Source organism: Patella vulgata, chromosome 1 (genome assembly GCF_932274485.2).
Source record: "Patella vulgata chromosome 1, xgPatVulg1.2, whole genome shotgun sequence".
Classification (NCBI taxonomy): domain Eukaryota; kingdom Metazoa; phylum Mollusca; class Gastropoda; family Patellidae; genus Patella; species Patella vulgata.
The window spans coordinates 19,129,443-19,152,385 of NC_065879.2; the positions used below are offsets into that span (position 1 = coordinate 19,129,443).

General features: G+C 35.6%; 2 protein-coding genes across 3 annotated transcripts; one reads left to right on the forward strand and one right to left on the reverse strand.

Moving 5' to 3' along the window:
* The first annotated feature begins 37 nt into the window (after positions 1 to 37).
* LOC126808901 (ankyrin repeat domain-containing protein 42) lies at positions 38 to 13,902 on the forward strand. 2 transcript variants are annotated; one of them, XM_050533960.2, is made up of 12 exons: positions 38 to 124; positions 933 to 1,096; positions 1,587 to 1,694; positions 2,069 to 2,188; positions 2,874 to 3,009; positions 3,789 to 3,989; positions 4,947 to 5,072; positions 6,918 to 7,067; positions 7,994 to 8,155; positions 10,834 to 10,960; positions 11,508 to 11,640; positions 12,547 to 13,902. In XM_050533960.2, exons 1-12 carry the CDS (start codon positions 100 to 102, stop codon positions 12,673 to 12,675), a joined length of 1,581 nt encoding a protein of 526 aa, XP_050389917.2. In that variant the 5' UTR covers positions 38 to 99; the 3' UTR covers positions 12,676 to 13,902. The 2 variants fall into 2 exon arrangements, with proteins under 2 accessions (XP_050389917.2, XP_050389918.2); XM_050533961.2 differs by lacking the exons at positions 10,834 to 10,960; positions 11,508 to 11,640; positions 12,547 to 13,902 and adding an exon at positions 9,477 to 9,610.
* Positions 13,903 to 15,258: 1,356 nt separating this feature from the next.
* Positions 15,259 to 22,920, reverse strand: LOC130010232 (low-density lipoprotein receptor-related protein 4-like). The gene is made up of 7 exons (XM_050534003.2): positions 22,898 to 22,920; positions 22,351 to 22,546; positions 20,926 to 21,144; positions 19,737 to 19,855; positions 16,967 to 17,115; positions 15,981 to 16,146; positions 15,259 to 15,476 (listed from the first exon to the last, which is right to left on the reverse strand). The coding sequence occupies exons 2-7, from the start codon at positions 22,503 to 22,505 to the stop codon at positions 15,325 to 15,327; spliced, it is 960 nt and encodes a 319-aa protein (XP_050389960.2). The 5' UTR covers positions 22,506 to 22,546; positions 22,898 to 22,920; the 3' UTR covers positions 15,259 to 15,324.
* Between the last annotated feature and the right edge of the window lie 23 nt (positions 22,921 to 22,943).

Below are 22,943 nucleotides of genomic sequence, written 5' to 3' on the forward strand. Positions count from 1 at the left end.
TGCCAGAATTATCCAATGGAATTTGTCGAATTTTTTGTCTGCTGCGTGATTGACTCCCAATGTAAACAGTAACGAAAATAACAATTTTTTGTTGAATGAATGTCAAAAATCATCAAAATGCCTGGTAGGTATTGTTAAATGTTTTAAAATATTGATATAACTGAGATATGAACCAACTTTTATTTATAAAAACAAAGTTAAACCTTAGTATACCTATTAAACTGAATCTAAATGGGAAATTTACTGTTTTCACTTTGGTCACACTCACACAGTCGTGACAGTGTTGGTGTCGTGAATATCATTAATTTTAATAATTATAATAATAATGATATCACTAACATCAGTAGCCCAATTCATCTTATCATGTAAATTTAAACCTGGACATAATAGGCATCTGTCACAAACTTTGTCAAATACAAGTTATTACACTATTAGTTACTTGTGTTAGTAACGTACGTAAATTGTAGAAGGATTGTATCGGCTAGTCTGCAGAGCCGATACAATTTACGCCTTCTACAATTTACATTACTAAAGTAACTATTACACTATATGCCCAAACAAAACCCATTAATTAGACAATCCTCCCACTGCTAAAGACCCCTAAATTAAAATTGAACCATATGTTAGTCCCGAAATGACCTAGATTGTGTTGTGTGGCCGTTAAACCCCATCTCTCTCTCTTAATCCTGCGGACATGAATACTACATAATAATTATATCCATTTATAAAGGGCTGGGGCTTTAAATTGCCACATATTGTTTGTATGACAATTCAAGGGCTATTTGACACATGTGGTAAGTCTGTGTACCGCAATTATCATACGATTTCCAGAGTGACAAAATCTCGACTACTTCTGCGGTCAGTGGTTTCAAAGATATCAGGTTATCTGTAAACCCAATTTTATTTTTAACCTGTTTTCTCTCTTATTTCAGGTAAAGTAATACCTAATAGACCTCACACGATCCATGAAGCTGTGAAACAATGTGATGTTTTATCTCTAGAATATATGACCAAAAATGGTGGCAGTATCAACGAAGTAGAGGATGTTGATAAATTTACACCGTTGCACACAGCGTGTAATAATGGTGCTTTAGAGGTAATTTGATTTTATTAGATAATAAAATATCTTCTGAGTAATTACACAATCTGTCCCCAGAAATTGGACTCGGTTCGTTCTTGGTTTTGGGGGAGAAAGTTCCCCTGGAGATATCTTGTGCTAAATTTTGCCCAGACAGCGACATTTCAGACTATTTTTTGTCAAATTTTAATTGACAAACATTTTGTTTACGTGCACACGCCAACTCATATAGAAATGTTAGTTTGGCGTGACATTCAACAACTACATGCCGTTTCATGCCAGGCCCTCTGTCCTGCGCCGCTGACAAGGTGGGTAACCACACCAGAAAATCCTGAGGAAATTTTTTGCCAACACCGAGATGCAGTTGGGTAATCGAACTAGCTCCATACTCACTGAGCAGAAGCAACTCCCTAAAATGAAAGAAATCTTAACACGAATTGAAAAAAGACCATTAGATTTAAATCTGATTAATTATGAAATTTCCTCTTCTTTCTTTTCATGTATACAGTGTGTACATTGGTTGTTGTGGCACGGAGCAGATCCTAATATAAACACACCTAAAGGTTGGACACCAGCTCATATAGCAGCCATACGAGGTCAGGATAGTTGTATACAGGTAGGTACACTAACACTTTCTGATTTAAACTTTAACTCTTTAGGACCACAAAAGAGGGAATGTTTCATTTGATTGTTTTATTTGATTGTTTTTATTTGACAGTTTTATTTGACTCATCTGTTTGACTGTTTTATTTGGCTGATCTATTTGACTGTTTTATTTGTAATTATTTGACTGTTTTATTGTATTTATTTGACTGTTTTATTTGACTGTTTTATTTGACTGTTTTATTTGACTGTTTTCTTTGATTGTTTTATGTGACTGTGCTATTTGACTGTTCTATTTGACTGTTCTGTTTGATTGTCTTGTGTGACTGCTCTATTTGATTGTTTTATTTGTATTTAAATTATTTGATTGTTTCGTGTATTTTAAAGGCATTAACGAATAGTGGAGTTAGTTTAGCGGAGAAAGATGTCCGTGGTTGTACACCAACTCATCTGGCTGCCTCACATGGTCATTCCTTTAGTTTAAATGCCATTCTTCGATCTGGAGTTGTGAGTATACTTTTTTTGTTTTCAAATATGTTAGACCAGATCAGACATACCAATGTTGACACTGGGTAGCCCAATCTTGACCACTAGATACACCAATCTTGTCCTCAAATAGATCAATCTTGACCCCTTGATGATTTAATTTTATTTCATTTTATTTCAATAATTTGCTTGCGCTTATGGGTCTTTAGCAGTGGGAGGACCTGGGAAAACCCACGAGGTTAGACAGGTGACCCTTCTCCTTGTCACGTACAACCCGGGAATTGAAACCATGCCAGTTGACTCAATGACAGACCTAACCAAGTGGACGTTAAACCCCATTTCTCTCCTTCATCTACACACTGATCACGATCTGGTTGAAAGGAAAATAGATAAAGGGATCAATTAGGTGAAAGTTCCTTGGGATATTCCCAGGGGTGGAGGATGGCGGGTCTGACAAGGAGATACGGAACGGACGAACAACTAAGGTCCCTTGTACACATTGATGTGCACATAAACGATCCCTTGGCATTTTGAACCCGATATGCTATAGCTGACCTGGAAAAATGTCCCTAATGGCACACTGTATTGCATATAATGTCCCTAATGGCACACTGTATTGCATATAAGTGACAATCTTCATCAGCACAATCGGTACAGAAAAGTAGGACGTTAACCCCATTTCATTTTTTATTTCCTTTCATTGTAGGATGTGAATGCTGTGGATAGGAATGGCTGGATGCCGATACATTACGCAGCGTATCATGGTAGACTTGGTTGTTTACAGACGTTGATCAAATGGGGAGCTAATCCTGATGAAGTAGAAAATAACGGCAACACGCCAGGTTAGTGTAGATGTGAAATTACAGTACGCTGTGTAATGTTATTTTTCCGTATGAAAACTGAAGTACTTTAGAAAGTCGGATATTCTGATTATTACTGTTAAAGATACATATGGGAGATTAGATAAAGAGCTGGTAGTTCCCACTATAATAGTTAAAAACTAGATAATGTAAAGGGAATTTGCTGAAAAATTTCAGTCAAATTGATCCACCCTGAACCATGTATTTAGCGATTGAATTTTGGGCTTAGCCTCGATCATCATTACTGAAGTCGGTGTGATAAAAAACATAGTCTTGATTATCCAATTTTTGATTTAATCAGAAGCAGCAGACCGGGTTCTAATCCAGTAAATATCACAGGCTAGTGATGCCATCGAGAGTTGATTATGGTCTGGATAAGTTAATTAATATCTAATTAATAATTTAGATAACATTTCAGGCCTAAAGAAAGACCTGCAATTGGCAGATTTAGCTCTTGCATAATGTATGTTTAACAAACAGATATGGAGTTTAACATCCACTTAGCACAAACTAAACCATTTTTGACAAACATGGCTCAATTTTATTTCAATATTTGGTTTGTACTGCAGTGGTAGGAAACTGGAGGAAGCAAAGAAAACCCATGAGGTTGGACAGGTGATGATATTCCTTGTTACGTTATTGATATAAAATTGAACCATATGTTAATCTTGAAATAACCTAGTCTGTATTGAGTGGATGTTATACCACCATTACTGTCTCTAGCTCTTTTCTCTATTTATTCTTGATTTCATGTTTTACAGCCCATCTAGCCGCCCAGGAGGGTCATCTACCTTGTCTCAAATATCTGGTGACATATACGAGAAACCAGACCCATACTCTAGGAGCAAGGAATGATAACGGTGAAACACCGAAAGATCTAGCTGAACAGTTTTATAAACAGAATATTCTAGATTATATCAATAATATCGAATGGGAAGAAGAACATCCAGAAGTAGAAGACAGTAAGATTTTTTTTAAAATACAACCTAGGGGTGTTGGGAATTAAAACACAGGTCAGTAAGGTCTTATGAGAGAGAGAGAAACTAGGTCATTTCGGGACTCAATATGGTTCAATTTTATTTCATTAACTCGATGACTAACTTGATGCAGCATGCACACACTAACCATTCGACCCCCCACCCCCACACACCCCAAGATCTAATAAACCAGGGATGGGATTTCGCCGTATATCCAAACTCCCAAAATTGTCCGAAAGGGAATATGCCCAATCGGACATCAAGACATGGTGAATAATATTTAAAATTCCAAAATTAATATAGTGTACTGAGTGTAGGCCTATAACTATCACTCAACCTGATTATTGTTGATAATAGGCTTGTTTGATTAGGTAATTATGTGATCAACGTATTTATCGTGTTATACCGTCTATACACCTACCTTGATTAACTACTTAATCTGCCATGATTGACAGACTTAATCCTTTGTCGGATAATTCATCAATCTAATCTTAAACAGAAGTCATTGCTTCCCCTTTGTCGGACTATTCATCAATCCAATAAGAGTGATTATAATTTTCATCCACGTGTTTACATCGTGGTTTCTCCATTGTCAGACAGTTTAATTGCATTGATGTGAGCCGACAGCATCTATAAACCAGTCAAAGATGTCACATATCGTAAGAGTATATAACACCCTAAATCAACTCAGACAAAACTTTCAAAACTCTTCACCCATCTTATATATAAACTACAACCTAGGTTAGTTGTTTTTATTAAATGATCATGTTTTGCACAGACCTTGCAAACAGAATGTCCCACGTTTAGATCCCACCATTTCCACTTGTCTGACATGAAAAGTATGCCTAGTCGTTCCAACGGGAAAAAGAAAGAGGTCCATTGATAATTAAAATGAATATTAAAAGCTACTTGAAATTGAAGGTTCAAATTTTTGTGTTTCAGATTCGGCGTTCCCTGCTCATGTAGCCGCGTATGCCGGTGATCTAGATCAGTTAAAGATGCTGGTGGAGAACGGGGTTGTTAATATCAATGAAAAAGATACGAAGGGTTCAACACCAGCACATAAAGGTATATGTTGCTCTTTATCTAAATCTTGTACAATGCTTTTTTATACTTAGCAACAAATAACTAAGTATATGTTTAATAGCGACTTCATCTATATGTTTATTTGCTTGATAATGACTTGTGAAATTTTGTTGAAACGTTTCAGTGCAATAAACCATAGTAATTGTTATCCATAAAAAAGTGTGTTATTTGGTTATGTTCCAATTACTAAATGACATTCAAATTAAAATACATAACACAAACTGGCCTTATTATAGCCCTTTATAAACTTTTCTTGTTTTAATATACCAAATACATCAAATAGAAACTATGTGCAAAGTTGTGTGTTTTTAGTTTAAAGATATTATTCCTAATATAAACAGTGATTAAAAGTTGAGTAAATTCTTAATTTAAAGATACATTATGTAAGATTTAGATAAAGAACTAGCCATTCTTGCTATAATAGTTCGAAAGTAGATAAAGTAAAATGAATAATTTGAAAATTTCATTCAAATTACTCTATTGCAAACGAAGATATTAGCCTTTGAAGGTTTGACAGACGTGTGCAATAATTTCAACCACCGTACTGTTTGATCGAAGCTAAGTCTCGGTCCTCCATATTTGATTAAATCAAAGTATCGCTGAACCATTCTAATCTATTTAATATCGGATAAATCTGATGCCATCGAGAGTTGATTAAGGCCTGGATCAGTTAATTAATGCCTAATTAATACTTTAGAAAACATTTCAGGCCCAAAGAAAGACCTGTTATAGGCAGATTTAGCTCTTGCATAATGCATGTTTAAAGTAGTCACAGTCTTTGACATAAAAAACACAAATTATTTGTCTTAAATCAACATTGATGTTGAGACCTTACCAAGGAAAAGATGGGCTTCTAATATCCAATATTTACCATTTGTACACAAATCGTGTACCAGAATGCGTTTCAGCACCATTTGTAACAACAGACTTGAAGAACAAGGCTATACAATTTCCACCAGTCATATCAAACGGTGACTCCATATTCTTATCTGGAGAGCATGCGCAATAAATACTATCGGTCCAAATTGGAATAACCAGTCGCCGGAGATTGCCGTCTGAGTGAGACTTCTCGCATATTTCCCTGAGCATAACTGATTTGAAATTAGGGTAAAAACGGACACGATTGAATGTAATTCTGTTTATATACATTCATATTACATTATTATATGCAACCCATTTGTGTCAACTCTAGGTCCCAAATATTAGCGATGTAGCTCCTTTAATTCTGAGAATGCTTTGTGAACTGGGGCCATCAGTAGTCATAAAGTAGGAGTAATATAACTAAGGTGTTAAACTGTGATTTTTGAATGATATACACCCCTAATGGTTACAAAATAGTCCCCATTTCTTTGCATAGAGAAAGACAAATGTACAATGTACACTCAACACAAACTAGGTCATTTTGGGACTAACATGCTTTAATCTAATTTCAATAATTTGTATGCGCGTAGGGGTCTTTAGCAGTGGGAGGAAACTGGAGGATCCGGAGAATACCCACAAGGTTGGATAGGTGACCCTACTTCTTGTCAAGTACTAGTGGGAAATTGAAACCATGCCAGTTGACCCTATGATCCAACCATTCGACCACCTACCCCCCCCCCCCCTTGATCTTAGCATAGAACAGAAGAGAATGACCATATTTGAGAGAGAGACAGAGAGGGAGCAAACTAGGTCATTTTGTGACTAACATGGTACACTTTAATTCAATATGTTGCTTGTCACTACAAGCATGGCATCAAAACCATGCCACTTGTTGACGCAATAACATACATTTTGATTTCTCATGGTATAATCTTACCTGTTTTGATTTTTTTGGTTAAATTTCAGCTGCTGGTCAAGGTCATCTACGTGTTTTACAGTGGTTGGTTGAAATGGGTAGTGATATGACTATAGAAAATAGTGCTGGGGAAACACCACGTGATGTGGCTTTACGATTCTCACATCTAGCATGTGTTAAAATACTCGGGGGTGACCCTGGTAAGTGGATTTTATACGTCAGGTTTTTTGATATGTTATTCATTGAAAATGAAATGAAATGGGGTTTAAAGTCCTTCTTTTCTGCTCCAACTGGGCTAATGAAGACGGGATCAGATAATAGAATAGAACGGAACCCTGCCGTAAAGAAAGTTGTCCGCAATGACCCACTGACTGGACTCTACATAATGACAGTTCACTTGTGGTTATTGTTATTGTGGTCTTCACTTTGGTGAGTGATATTCTAGGCTAAGGCCTGTTTTCCGTGTAACACGGAAATGGTCTTGTTTACATTGGCATGAGATCAACTTTTTCTCCAGGTAAAAACGTGAACATAGAAAACTGGCCTTAGAATGAAAGACAGCTGCAGCTGTAATTATCTAAAATGTGTCATCTATGCAAAAAGCTCCTCACGACTTGCAAGCATAGTTTACCATTTGTCGGGTAAGAAAAAGAGTCTAGTTGTTTGAATGTAACAAAAAGGTCCCATGTAGACCACATTGTCGTGCACATAAAAGAAACAGGGCACGGAAGAGTGTCTCGTTGTTTAAATGTAACAAATTTCAAAGTCTCCACCACATTGTCGTGCACGTTAAAGACTCTTTGACATTTGGAATTTGAAGAAGAGTAGGTGGGATTGTCTGTATCTGAGCAAAATTCCTCTCATTCCACACCGTGGCATATATCGAAAAGTAAGACGATACACCCCATTTTGATCTCTCATTTTATCAGAGGTGGGAACAAGTCATAGGAACTTGAGTCTGAGTTGAGTCCCAAGTCTCCGCACGTCGAGTCAACGTCGCTTTCCCACCTCTACATTTAAAATTACTACATGGAAATTATTCTGGAGAAAGGTCAACATAGGCCTAGCCTGTTCCCCAATCCATTTTTAAATGAAATAAAATATTCTGATATTCTGCATATTTTAGATGCAGATGAGGTTGACGAAGAAGATGAACTAGATTTTGAAGATGATGATGAGGATGATGATGTAGATGGTGATAGTTTTGATGGGGCGTCAGGTCGTAGAGGTGGCAGACATGCCAAGGCTAAAAGGAGGGCAGCAAGAAGAGAGAAAAGTCTTTCAAAAGGTTTGTTGACTTACATTTCTACTTTGTGTCTAGTGGGTGTTTAAACCCCATTTCTCTCTCCATGTATGCTGGTCTATCCTTCCAAAGTTCTGTAATCAGTGTTGTACATACCATGGACTCAATCTGATTAAAATACGGATCATTATTTTGTTTCGTTTTTTTATACTTTCGATGGCTTACACTACATGAAGATCTGACATGTCGAGGCAGAGGTCATACCAGCGGCTTTTGACCCTAAGATGTCAGACATTGATTAACCAATCAGCGTTGATGTTTCTTGTGGGTTACCAACAGTTCCACGCACCACATGCCAAAAACTCGCAGTAAAACACCGTTTCATTGGCTAATGCCTCACACCATCCAGAATGCGGGTTATATTCTAGTGTAGTAAAGACAAGTAAACCGAAATTTTGAACTATAAAAAACAAAACAAAATAGGATCTGTGTTTTAATCAGATTGGCCATGGACTTTTACTCACTCAAATATTTTAGAATTCAGCATTTCTGTTTGCTGATAATTCAGTATTTCCATTGGTTGAGAATTAAGAATTCAGTATTGCCATTGCTCGATAATTAAGAATTCAGCATTTCCATTGCTTTAGAATTAAGAATTCTGCATTTCCATTGCTTTCGAATTAAGAATTCTGCATTTCCATTGACTCAGAATTAAGAATTTGACATTTCCATTGACTCAGAATTAAGAATTTGACATTTTCATTAGCTGAGAAATAAAAATTCAGCATTTCCATTGACTCAGAATTCAGATCCCTGTACAATCGACAAGGCAGCATTTTGAAATTTTGAAATTGTTGGAATGAGTCAAGTTGTGCTAAAGATAAACTTCATAATTTAGGCAATAAAATGTAGTTAATATGCCATTCCTTCAAAGATGATCATTTGGTCGTATATAGTACGGTCGTCTCGAAACTATTTATAACCACTCAAATACTGGAGGGTGGGTGTATCGTTCGTTGTCTTGTAGCACATGATTTTAAATGATGTTTTATATTCTTCCACTGTTTTATATTTTTCCACTGTTTTATATTCTTCCACTGTTTTATATTCTTCCTCTGCATTTGTTGAGCATTAAACCCCATTTCATTTGTTTATATGAAATAAGAATAGGTAGTACCACTGTTCAGGCATAATTTCGACGAGGAGTAGGGTCGTCTGTCCAACCTCGTGGGTTTTCTCCGGTTTCTACCCATGGTTAACATACGCTATATGCAAGTGAGTTATTAAAATAAAATTGAACCATATGTTAGTCCTGAAATGACCTAAAGAAATAATGTTTGTTTTATTTTTTGTGTTAAAATCTCAGAAGTAAAAAGTAAGTATATAAGATACAAGCACAAATTATTTTTTTATAAAGTTTTCAAATCTTTAGTTTCAAAGTAGCTCTATTGATTTTTAGTTTTCTAATCCTTTGCGATTAAGCACAATAGAAAAAACACAATTTATATAGAAAACAATTACTGGTTTATACACATATGTTTTGACAAGTAGTATCCTTTACATGCACAAGAACACTTGTTGAAACGTTGTGCTATATGTATACAAACCAGTGATTGTTAGAAATTGATTTATTATGACAGTTCCATATAACAATGTCAGTAGATGAACTAGTCTTGGTCTTTATTCCTAGTTTTATTTTTAAATTTCATTTATTTTTGATATTTAAATTTTAGATATGTTTTAATTTAGATATCAAAATTAGTTTTTATTTTAGATATTAGTTTATATTTTAGATATGTAAATTAGTTTTTATTTTAGATATGTAAATTAGTTTTTATTTTAGATATGTAAATTAGTTATCTGCACATTTGTTCATTTGAAAATAAATTGTGTGTATTAAGTTACTTCCTTGTAGATAAGGTTTACAAAATTTTAGGTCATATAATTAAACAGCCATTATGCACGATCTAAATCTGTCTATTGCAGGTCTTTCTTTAGGCCTGAAATGTTATAAAAATTATTAATTACACATTTATTAATGTGACAAGACCATAATCAACTCTCAACGCCATCGGGTGGGTCTGCTTAGAACGGTTGGGCCATTTAATTTAAAAATGGTGAAGGGAGGCTAAGCTTCAAACAACCAGTACAGTGGTTACAATCAGTGCACATATCTTGTCAAACCTTCAAATGCTAATAACTTCGCTCAGAATAAAGTAATTTGAATGAAATTTTCAATATATTCATTTTGCATAATCTATTTATGATCTATTATACCAAGAAAGACCAGCTCTTTATCTAAATCTTACATAATGCTTCTTTAAGGTAGAGACAAAGTATAATTTTAGTTATTTAGTTTAAACAATATTTTATTCATCTGAAAAGGATTGAAAAACAGGCAAGGCGTATAGAAGTTCTTTCCAGGGGATATAGAAAATAGAAAAGAATATAATATAAACATTTAGTGACATAAAAAATTAGATCAAACATAATGAGATATTTTAGTTATGGTACAAATAAATAAGTAAATAGCCTTGCTTCATGATGTCACAGTAATAATGATATCATTGTAATATTTAGCTCATAACCTGTTACCATAGCTATGATGGAAATATTGTGAACATAGCTTGATATCCCTGATGAAGGTCTTTGAAGACCGAAATGCTGGACATCAAGAAGTATTTTAATGAATAAATAAATAAATAATTGTGTTGTATTTGCAGGTAGAGCATGCACAAGAATAGAAGAATTAGAAAAACAATTAGAAATAGCTAAGAAGAATTTTGTTCAACTTGGTGGTGTTGTACCTGAATATAGAAAGGAGAGAATTGAACTGCAGAGTAAAAACCAGTAAGATCTATTTTATGTATTGTCATGGCTCAGTAAGTTAAGGCGCTTGCTCAATAACCAGGACGTCCAGTGGTCGATTCGGTGTTTGGCAAGAAATTTCCATGACCTCAACATATTACAATAGTGTACCTTTTGCTGTATAGAAATTCTTCGATAAAATAATTTGTGTGTGTTTCCATGGATGTAAAAAACATGTTTCATGGTAGGTCCCAGTGTTGGTCAAGGAATTCCCTTGAACAAACCTATTCGCTACTTAAAGATTCCTGTCATTAAATAATATTTACCTATAGGCTTAGCATGTTGAAGCCAGTCATCTCAAGATCTAGGGGACCCCTCCAGCCATGGTGTCAACTATTTTTGACAGGTCATGTGCATTGTAGTCTTGAACATCTGTCATCGTCGTCTTTGCTCAATGCTGTTTAAAAACCCAGGATCATTTTCCTGTAATTGTGAAGGTGGGAGACCGAAAACCGAATAGTCTAGCATCTCTCTTCATCGAAATCTGGTACTGGGTTTTCTTGTTTTAATTTTTTATATTTATTTTCAGCACGATCAGAGAATTAGAATCGCAACTTGATTATGAAAGATTAAAGAGAGAGAAGCTGGAAGCTGATTTAGACGCGTATAGGAAAGAATTAGCCTACTTAACATCGCAATTAGATTCAAGACTCGGGCATTCAGTAAGTTGACAAATAAATCGGTTATTGTGTAGTTTTGGGGTTTTTTTTACTGAGTGTTTCTGTATTTATGTACTTAATGTTTTCTTTCAATTGGCAAATTGTTAAAGGGCCAATCTCGATTATATTTTCGGGAATAAAACTGCTTAATTTTGTGTTAAACACCCTTAAAATTCTCTATCTTAGGGCTGCTGCAACTAACTCAATATACGTGATACATGTACGTTTTTAAACAACTTAAACCCATCAGTCTTCATCTGCAAATGGAGACCGATATCCTAAGCTGTATTACACGTGTCTGGATAAAACCAGAATTTTATTTTATAAAAATAATGTGTAGGGGAAATTTACCATTCGTTATCAAGTACAGCACTTGGGTCATGCACTGTATAGACCTCTAAAAGAGCTGCAATGGATTGTCAGGTCACCTATCGAAAAAATTGACACAAAATCTTAACATTCACATGCAAACGACTCATTATATTGAGCTGAAATTTTGAGACAAGGTAAATACACCATTCCTCTATATTTTGGTGCTTAAATTTCAGATGTATACAGACTTTTTTCTGAAACCTCTTAGAAACAGGATGACTCTTTTAAAAGTCGTTGAGAATCATCAAAAATATTGGGTTCCTGCTGTTGTGATGTTTAAAATGGTCCAGTTAGGTTAGATAATGATTGTTGGGCTTACAACTATTTACTTTCAAGAGGGATGTTGAGAAATTGATTAGTCGTGAGAATGATTGGTTTAACATCCATTCGACACAAACTAGGACATTTCAGGACTAACATGAGGTTGGACAGGAGACCCTACTTCTTGTCGCGTACAACCAGGGATTTGAAACTGCCCCACTTTTGAAATAAGGAGCATTTTGTTCTCATGCCAACTATTGAATTGATATTTTACAGGATGGTGAAGATACCAGATACCCACGAGGTAGAAGTGCCAAGCGACGAACATCAAAGTCGAAAAACAAGAAACCTCACAGTGACGATAGAAATCTTCTCAAACGAAATTACGTACCGAAGAAAAACTGAAATAGTCTTTAATTAAATTTATTTTATTGATCTCAAACTCAAATAGATAAAATATTTCAAAATAACATTCCATTGGGAAACAACCACTGTTTTTTTTACAAAAGTACTGGGTTGCTTTGAAATACAATGATTGTAATCACTGGTAGAGTGCCTCACCAGAAGAACATATCTCCTAATATTTAAAGCAAACAGAACACAATAGTTACGGAGACGGTCATTTTTTGTGGGGTTTAAAAGCATGATGTTTCAACAATTATCCTCTTACATATATATTAAAACCAGTGATTGTTTTCCATAAAAATTGGGTTCTGTTAAAGCGGCATTATGTAAGATTAGATAAAGAGCTGACAGTTCTCGCTATAATAGTTAAAAAATAGATAATGATAACAGAATATGCGAAACATTTTACATGTTTTTAAATCGTTGTGAATTGTTTTAATCAACTTGTATGTGATCTTCACATCATATCACATTGGGGATGCATGATTGTCAGTCCATTCCGAATTGATACAATTACAATCAAGTGACGCAGAATTCAGTCCTGTCACAATTCTGTCAGTCTTGACAATGGAGGTGATTTGAGTAGAATCATGACGTAATTAACACAATGACTATGTTTCAGCTGTCATGGTTGGTTGAGGTATTTTATCATGCAGTCGGCACATGCTTTCTAGCCCCAAATTCCCATTTTCACAAGGTTAATGTAGGGCAGATAACTCTGTATTGTACCTATTATCTCCCCTTAGACCACAAAATTTGAAACATTTTGAAATGGTTGTGAATCATATAATTAGATTAACTATATCAGTTCTTAGTGATGTTTATATGATAATCTATTTGTTGTAGATGTTAGTGCATTATCCGTTTTTACTTCGTACCTATATAATTTACATACTTTATCAGACCTTAAGGCATATAACTAAGCCTCATAACCAATGGCTCACCTTAGACCACAATGGCTTTTTTTTTTTAAATGGTTACTGTGATAATCTATTTGTTGTAGATGTTATAAATCATATACTTCATCTGACCTTGTTATCTCCCCTTAGACCACAATGTAAGACATATAACTCTGTGATATTTATAAGATAATCCATATGTTGTAGATTTTAGTTCATTTTACCTTTTATTTCATACCAGTATAATTCATCTTGTTATAATCCCAGAAAATGTACATGTTTTATAGAGAAAACATTTCTTAAAAAAATAAATTATTTATCACCGAAAGATTCAGTTTTAACTTGATAAACAGAGAAAATATGTTGGTTTAACAGCCTACAATATACAATACTTCTTGATAGTCACTGTTAAGTCTTCCATTGTAGAGATTAACGCTGCCATTTCAAGCCTCCTCAGGAAAATTTTGTAGACCAGAAGCCCAGAATTGCAATTTCCAGTGATCTGAGTCAAGAATCTGGATCTAAAGGGATCGCAATTTGGGTTGGGGGAGAAATGGGTGTCTGGATGCGCTTCTCTTCTGTGACCCTGTTTATTAGCTGGACACCACTATCGAACACAGAAATTTGCTAAGTATATTTAAAGGGATAGTTGCGTTTTTTAAAGTCATATGTTCAAAATATGTTAAAAATAAAACCTTAAAACACATAGGGGGGGTTGGATGGCTGAATGGTTAGCGTGCGCACGCTGTATCATAAAGTCTGTCAGTGCGTCGACTGGCGTGGTTTCGAATCCCCGGTTGTACGTGGCAAGGAGTAGGGTCGCCTGTCCAACCTCGTGGGTTTTCTCCGGGTCCTCCGGTTTCCTCCCACTGCTAAAGACCCCTACGCGCAAGCGAATTATGCAAATAAAATTAAACCATATGTTAGTCCCAAAATGACCTACTTTGTGTCGAGTGGACGTTAAACCCCCATTTCTCTCTCTCTCTTTAAAACACATAGTTCCATTAATCTTATAATTCACTATTGTCAGTTAATCAATTGGCAACGCTGAGCTTTGCCAAATCAACGGTGTGTAGAAAACAAGGGAGGTAATTTTGCTATTATTTCCAATGTTATTATTTTAATAACTAGAATGATTCCTATGATGTATAATAGTGTTTAAAAAAACTATTAAAGATACATTCTCGCGAAATTATTTATCGCATGGTTATTTCCAATAAAAGTATGGCAAATTTGGTATATATGGAAAGTATAGACGCCCAATCTTACTACAAAAATACTGGATTACCCGAAAACCATCCATGGACAAGCACTGGGCAAAAATGTCAGGGTATCACTAACTGACAACCGGGTGGCTTATTGTCTGCTAGTTGTTATTTCTTGATCGAATGGTTTATATAGGCGGTTTTGGGAACATTTGTAAGTGTAAACGAATAACAGACTCTTCAATTCAACAGCAGACAGAAAATATTGGTAGAAAATATTTCAGATTTACTTAGGCCTCAATATGTATGGTAAATGAACAGTAAGTAATGACAAAATACATTCTGAAATATTGACCCTTCCTCAATCAAGTTAAGTGACAAACATGGCTTCTAAAATGGATTTTGTATAGCTTTGGGTATGTCCTCGCAAATACAAAGTTTGGAGAGGGGATTTGAATCAAATTTAAATTATAAAAATGTAAAAGCTAAATTTGTTTTCTTTTAGCCGAGAATATTACACCAAACTGAAATATCGTTTCATAAGGTTAAATCTGTGTTTCATCTGAACATGTTGAGTTGTCATTCATTAAGTTCATTCCATCTGGGCATGCGCAGTTATATGGCGGTATAGATTGCATCAATGTCGGTAGACAGAAATGGGAACATCCACCATTATTATCTCCACACAGACTTGGGCCTAAAAATATTAAAAATAGAGTTTGACCAACAGAATAGAATACAATAACCTGTTACCCACCCAAGTAGAATAGATGCCTTGGCAGTTAGAATTCGATATAAGATATAAAAGTAGACCATAGTGCCGCTGCTCTGGCAAAACTTCCCTCATAGCACACTGTATGCCGTATGCCCGTCTTCATTAGCTCAGTCAGAGCAAAACAGTACGTTAAACTCCATTTCATTTCATTTATTAATCTAAATCTTTAATAGAACTATTATAGCGAGAACTGTCAGCTCTTTATCTAGATAGCGAGAACTGTCAGCTCTTTATCTAGATAGCGAGAACTGTCAGCTCATTATCTAGATCTTGCATAATTCACTATTATAGCGAGACCTGTCAGTTCTTTATCTAAATCTTACATAATGTATCTTTAATATAACTATTATAACGAGAACTTTCAGTTCTTTATCTAAATTTACATAATGCATCTTCAATAAAATAAAGAACTGTATAGTTTCTTACTTTCTGTCTGTTTTCTTGGATCAATAGCAAGAATGCCCATAAACAGATTTGTCGTTTTGCCATTGGCGTCATGCTCTTCTAGTTTCCTGTACCTGGTATTTTCAGTTATCTGTTGTTTATCTGCTCGTCTTATGGATTCATGACCTTGGTTCCAGTAGATATAGTCCTGAAAATCAACAATTCATTCAGTATTTGACCTACAAATCATGCACGTAATACCGACACGTAAAACTTGATTTAAAGGACTCCTTTCTCAAAGGGGGCAGACATCCAAAGACTTTGCTCTATACTTGAGTCGTGGTGTGGCTCTGTACTTGAGTTTTGGTGGACATACAACCAAGGAATTTGCCCTATACTTGAGTCCGGGGGGGGGGGGGGGGGGGCGGTGGTATGATGCAATGATAGAGTTGGCTCTTTATTTGAGTCTTTGGATGGGTGCGACACGAAATAATTCATAGTCCTTTGGGTGGGAGGACAAACAAAATGCCATGCACATAAAAAGACCCTTGACAGTTAGAATTCGATATAAGAGTAGGGGGTATGCAATGGTAGAGTTGACCATATATTAAAGTCTTTAGATGGGTGTGGCACCAGACAATTCATAGCCCTTCGGGTGGGAGGACAAGCAAATTGCCATGCACATAAAAAGTCCCTTGCCAGTTAGAATTCGATATAAGAGTAGACCACAGTGCCCTGTATGGCGTATACCGACTTTGTTGTCAGTGCACAACAACAGGACGTTAAACCAGACTTTTTACGCGCAGGTCAAAGTGTAAACTGGACCTCGTTTTTTCGTCCCATCCGTACGACGACTCTACATTGTTCCTTGCCAAACCTCTATCCTGCACAACTGACAAGGAAGAACCACGCAGGAAAATCCTTATGAACTTTCTCGGTCAGGGATTGAACAGGGACCCTCCAGGTTAGCGATCCGACGTCTTACTCACTGAGCCACCACGGCTCTTATACCTCTTAAAGGGACCTACCCTCGATATAGTCAAGTACTTTGGTGGTGTAGATAGACGACCAGTGACTGTTTGATAAACTGTTGTCAGATTTTCTCCATCGACACTAATACTTTTAATACTGTTGAAAGGAGGTAGTTCAGTCCAATATAATTTCTGTTCATCATAATCTATAAATATATACAAAACATCAGATACCAGAATCTGTCTACTAGAATCTGTCTACCACTCACACTATATGTATATATTACACGTGTAGGGCTAAAGACAGTAGAGACTTTTGGCAAACGCAAATTTCAGATCCGTATCGCGTATCCGAAACAACTTTGCGTGTGACGTCATCAATGTGTGTGTATTTCTCATACGTGATACGGCACAGGGATACGGCGGCACGTATCGAACAGCTTTCATACGGAAAAGGTCCGTATAACATCGTTGTCTTTGTACTGTATTTTTTGCTACTTTTAGACCCTGAAATATTGTACCTTAGCGTTTTTATGAATCTATGTGTATCCTAGAACACGAAGGTGTATATTTGATAAAGACTAGAATTTAATCATTATTTGTCATGAGTTTTTCTCGGAATTTTAATATTTTTCCCCGCGTGTCTTTTTGCATGCTGATTGATCTATGCGCTAAATTTAGGGAGGTGGGACCATGCAAATTTGAAAATGATTACAGCATATTTATAGTGCACCCTTTCATATAACATGTTCAGGGCACTTTACAAAGTGACAATGTAAATCACACATAAACAACAAGATTATGGGCATGTTAACGATTGTATACAGGGTCAGTTAAAAGCCTGATTAAATAAATGTGTTTTAAGTTGTTTTTTAAAAGAATATAGAGATGAACAACATCTTAAACTAAATGGTAGATTATTCCATAAAACAGGTGCTTGATAACTAAAAGAGCGCTGACCATAAGAGACTAGTTGAACAGTTTTGGGCTTTAAAAGTAGTTTATCTGATGTACGTAATGTTCAGCCAGGTGTATAAAGGTCTAAAAGATCTGAGAAGTAAACAGGAGCTAAATTATTTAAACATTTAAAAGTAAGTAATAAAATCATAAAATCAATTCGATATTTAACAGGTAACCAGTGTAAATTATATAAAACAGGAGTTATGTGGTCACATTTCTTAGTTAAAGTAACAAGTCTAGCCGCAGTATTCTGTACTTTTTGTAATTTATCTATAAGCTTTAAAGGTAAACCAACTAAAAGTGAATTAAAGTTATCTAATCGAGAAGTGACCAGAGAATTAACACGTGACTTAGTGGCCTCTACAGTTACACATTTACGTATTTTACCTATATTTCTAATATTAAAATAGCACAATTTACAAATATTATTTACTTGAGCTCTCATAAGCATAAAACTATCAAAAATAGCGCCAATATTACGAGCAGAATAAGATGAAAATATATCATAATTACCAATTACAACAGGGGGGTTATCTTGTGCAGATTTACTTAATTGATGCCTTGAGCCTAATAACAAATATTCGGTTTTATCATCATTCAATTTTAGAAAGTTCTTTGACATCCATTTTCTAATTTCACTAATACAGTTCTCAAGTTGCAATTTTGATAAATCGAAAGAAGATGGACAATTAGGTGTAAATGAAATATATAATTGAGTATCATCGGCATACAAATGAAAGCTGAGGCCATATTTTCTGACAATATCTCCTAATGGTGACGTATAGAGGGTAAATAAAATCGGACCAAGAACAGAACCTTGGGGAACCCCAGATGACAAAACAGATTCAGACGACGATTTGCAATTAACTAAAATACACTGTTTTCTACCCACAAGATAGCTCTCTAAAAGATTTAATGCAGAGCCACAAATACCGAATTTAAATTGAAGTCTACGTAGAAGAATGGAAGGGTCCACCGTGTCACCGTGTCGAAAGCATTTTCTATTATCAACTTCCATTAAAATATCATTTGAAACCCGGGTTAAAGCTGTTTCATACTACATCCGTATCCGTATCTGTAAATACGTGCGTGAATACGTACTGGTATACTTTAGTCATTTTTAGAGAAAGGGTTGAAATAGAATCCGGCACGTATTGCGCACAAAAACAACTGCGTCCGTTAAGCCGGATTGATTGCTCCCAGAGCGTATTTTTGTAAAGTGCGTCCGGCATTTCGGCTAGTAGTGAGCCGAGCTTTAGCCAATCAGCGAGTACTTTCCCCTTATTACATCATCTCCCCAAATAGAAACTCAATCCATTCCAGACAATTCAGCCTTGAAAACCGGACGTTTTCGCGTTTACTATTTGAACGGCAAAACGCGGGTGCGGATACGGATACGTTTATAGATACGGATGTAGTATGAACCGAGCTTTATGTATTACACGTATAGAGACGGCGTATACTAATAATACATTAGATACCAGAATCTGTCTACCACTCAGACTATATGTATTACACGCGTAGAGCTAGTGACAAGTGTACTAATATTACAAGAATCTGTCTTTATATGTATTACACGTGTAGTTAAAATTTTGGATTTCCCAAGACGTAGCAACGTATATTTCAGAAGTTGAAACTATTTGGATTTCAGAAGACGACTTTACTTGGATTTCAGAATTTCGAACTACTTGGATTTCAGAATTTCAAACACTTTGGATTTTGAAGTCGGGTCTATGTGACAAAGCGTTGTTAAAGATAATATTGAAATAAACACTGGTAACATTGATAACACCAAACATCTACATCTACCTGATTCCAAAAATCCAATGTACTTTGGCGTCCAGAATTCCAAATAGTCGAACCTCACCTAAAGATAAACTCCTTGGTCTGTCTAAGTCAGAAGATATTACAACTTGATTCTGTCCGTCTAATGCTGACTTCATCAACACAGCTGTTTCTTCCCAACCACAAATCCAATATAACCAACTAGGGAATAAAATATTTATTAACAATGTTAATATATAAAATTAGGCCTGCATAAAATTGGTTAAGGCCAACTCAACTTTTGTCAAGGTCGCTGAGATGTAAATAAGGTTAGGACACGTGATTGTTGGCGAGATTGTAGGTTAGGGTTAGGGTAAGAATTTGGGCTAGGTCCATGGTTCGGGTTGCGATAAGCGCTAGCCCTGTTTACATCTCGTGACCTATGACGAAAAACTGAGCTGACTTTATCATTTAGCACTAACCTGAAAATTGTGATACTTGTCAAGTAAATGCTATAAATTATACTAACAATTCTAATGTTAACATAAAATTGAATATTGACGAAAATACCTAATGCCTTTATCTTTGGCTAAATATAGTGTATTGGTTAAATTTTGATCTAAACAAGAACACCCAAAACATAAAAAAGGACATGGGTACCCTAGGAATATTGGAAATCCTTTAATGATAACGAGTTTTCTCCCTTTATGCCAAATGTCAGCAAATATTGATAATAGAATTTGGTTTAAAGAATATTTTATTAAGTTCTCTCCAAACCTTATTTCTACTATAATTCCACATGTTGTTACCATGACAATACGTATAACCATGTCATATGATTTGAGGCTAAAGTTGTAACAATTAAACTTAAACAAAGCATCTATAAATATTTAATTTTCTCACTACTCAAAGCATTTCGAGTCCAGCTCACGTCGATGGTTGTTGATCTGAAGATACGTGTAGAATTAAAGTAAATCTGATTAAAACACAGATCCTATTTCATTTCGTTTTATATAGTTCAAAATTTCGTTTTGCCCCAGGATCTGGTAGAGTTGTTATATAACCCGCGTTCTGGTTGATGTGAGGGATTAAAAATGTATCGGTATAATGAGGCGAGTTCTTGCTGATTGGTTAATCAACTTATGACGTCATACGTTCAATAGTCACTCATATGACCCCCTGACGTGATCTCCGGTCAGATGTTCATGCAGTGGAGGCCATCGAAAGTATAAAAAAAAATACGAAACGGAATATAGACCTGTGCTTTAATCAGATCGAAATTAATGTGTTACCCAGTTTTTGGATCGACTTCCACGTCACGTACGTCAGGGACATCAGTTATTAAAGTTTTCTTGGCTCCAGTTTCTGGGTTGATTACCATGATTTCATGCTGTCTGAAGTCACTGACGTATAAATTATTATGTATCCAATCATACGCCAGACCTTCAGGGAAATCCAAACCATCTCCCAGTATAACCTTCTGTTCCTGATCACCACCATCGGCCTTTAAACTATGAAATTATATGGAACACAAGTTAAGGAGCTTATTTCCAGTCAGATATAAGACGTTGGCTCGTTTTTGGGGTTCCGTGTTCGATCCCTGCGTTGGCCAAGAAAGTTAATCGGGACTTTCAGGCGTCGTTCCCCCTTGCCAATTTTCCTCATAGCACACTGTATGGCGAATGTTGTCTTCATTAGCTCAGTCGGAGTAGAAAAGTAGGACGTTTAACCCCATTTCATTTCACCTTGTACGCCATGAGAGACATTTGCCTGACACAAAGAGTTAATACATGGATACATGATGTAAAAGTATAATTAAATAAAATTAAATTATTATAAAGTTAAATATTAAAGATGCATATTGTAAGATTTAGATAAAGAGCTGGTTGTTCCGGCTATAATAGCTCAAACATAATAAAAACTGAATATATTGAAAATATCATTCAAATGACTTTAATCTCAGCAAGGTTATGGGTATTGGAAGCTGTGGCTTAGACTGTTTATTATCGTAGCAATTGTACTGGACAAGCGAAACTTTGTCTTGAATACCCATTGTATCGATTGATTTAAATCTCTGACATATATGATATAGTTGATTATATAGGATTGTCAAAATAATACTTTATAATCCAATCTCTAGACAATCGGATTGAAACACAATTGCCATTTAATAATTCAATTTAAAAATGGATAATTGTCAAGTACACTTGCTACGATAATAAACAATCTATGCTGCAACTTCAAACACTAACTTCGCTTAGAATGAAGTAATTAGAATGCAATTTCAAATATTCTATTTTTCTTAATCTATTATAGCAAGAACAACCAGCTTTTTTTTCTAAACTTACACCCGACACAAACTAGGTCATTTCGGGACTAACACAAGGTTTAATTTCATTTCAATAATTAGCTTGTGCGTAGGGGTCTTTAGCAGTTGGGGGACACCCGAGGACAGGGAGAAACCCATGAGGTTGGACAGTCGACCCTACTCCTTGTCACGTACAACCGGAGAATCGAAACCACGCCAATTGACTTGATGACAGGGACCTTATGATACACGCGCCAACCATTCGGCCATCCTACCCTCTGTCAGTGATGCAGGACAGATGACCTGGCAATGAACAACGTGTAGTATTTGGCGTATGACCTTCTTCATTAGCCCAGTCGGATCAAAACAGTAGGACCTTCAACCCCATTACAGTTTTTTGTAATTTTACCTGTAGACCTTGCTAACATAATAATCAGCCCAATAAATCATATTGCCTCTGTAATTAAAGTCAATGCTACAAGAAGCACCACCCCATCCACCCATTAAGTTGATTCGTTCAATAGCAGTAGCATTAGCTCCATCAGATGGATCAAAGATATCCATTTTTCGATCAAAACCCAACACGGCGATCAGAGGACCTTCATCTGAAATATTTATATATCGAATTATTGAAAAGTTACCCGAAACCAACAAACCAAACGTACAATGTCTTTCAATAATAATTCCCGTGAAAAAAAAATACAAATTAGCTAGTATTATTCAGTTAGTCTTACGGAAGAACCCTATCGAAATTCAGATAGCCCCCGATAAAAAACATCTACTTAAGTACAGAGAAACACAACAAATTGATAGAATTTGGTCAATCATTTTTATGTGTTTCTATAGCATCTTTAAATATTGCTATACAATGGCAGAAATAATAATAAATGGTTTACCGTGTCTAGGGAATACTAAAGATACCGTATAGAATGATTTAATAATAATAAATGGTTTACCTTGTCTAGGGAATACTATACAGTCCGTATAGAATGGTATAATAGT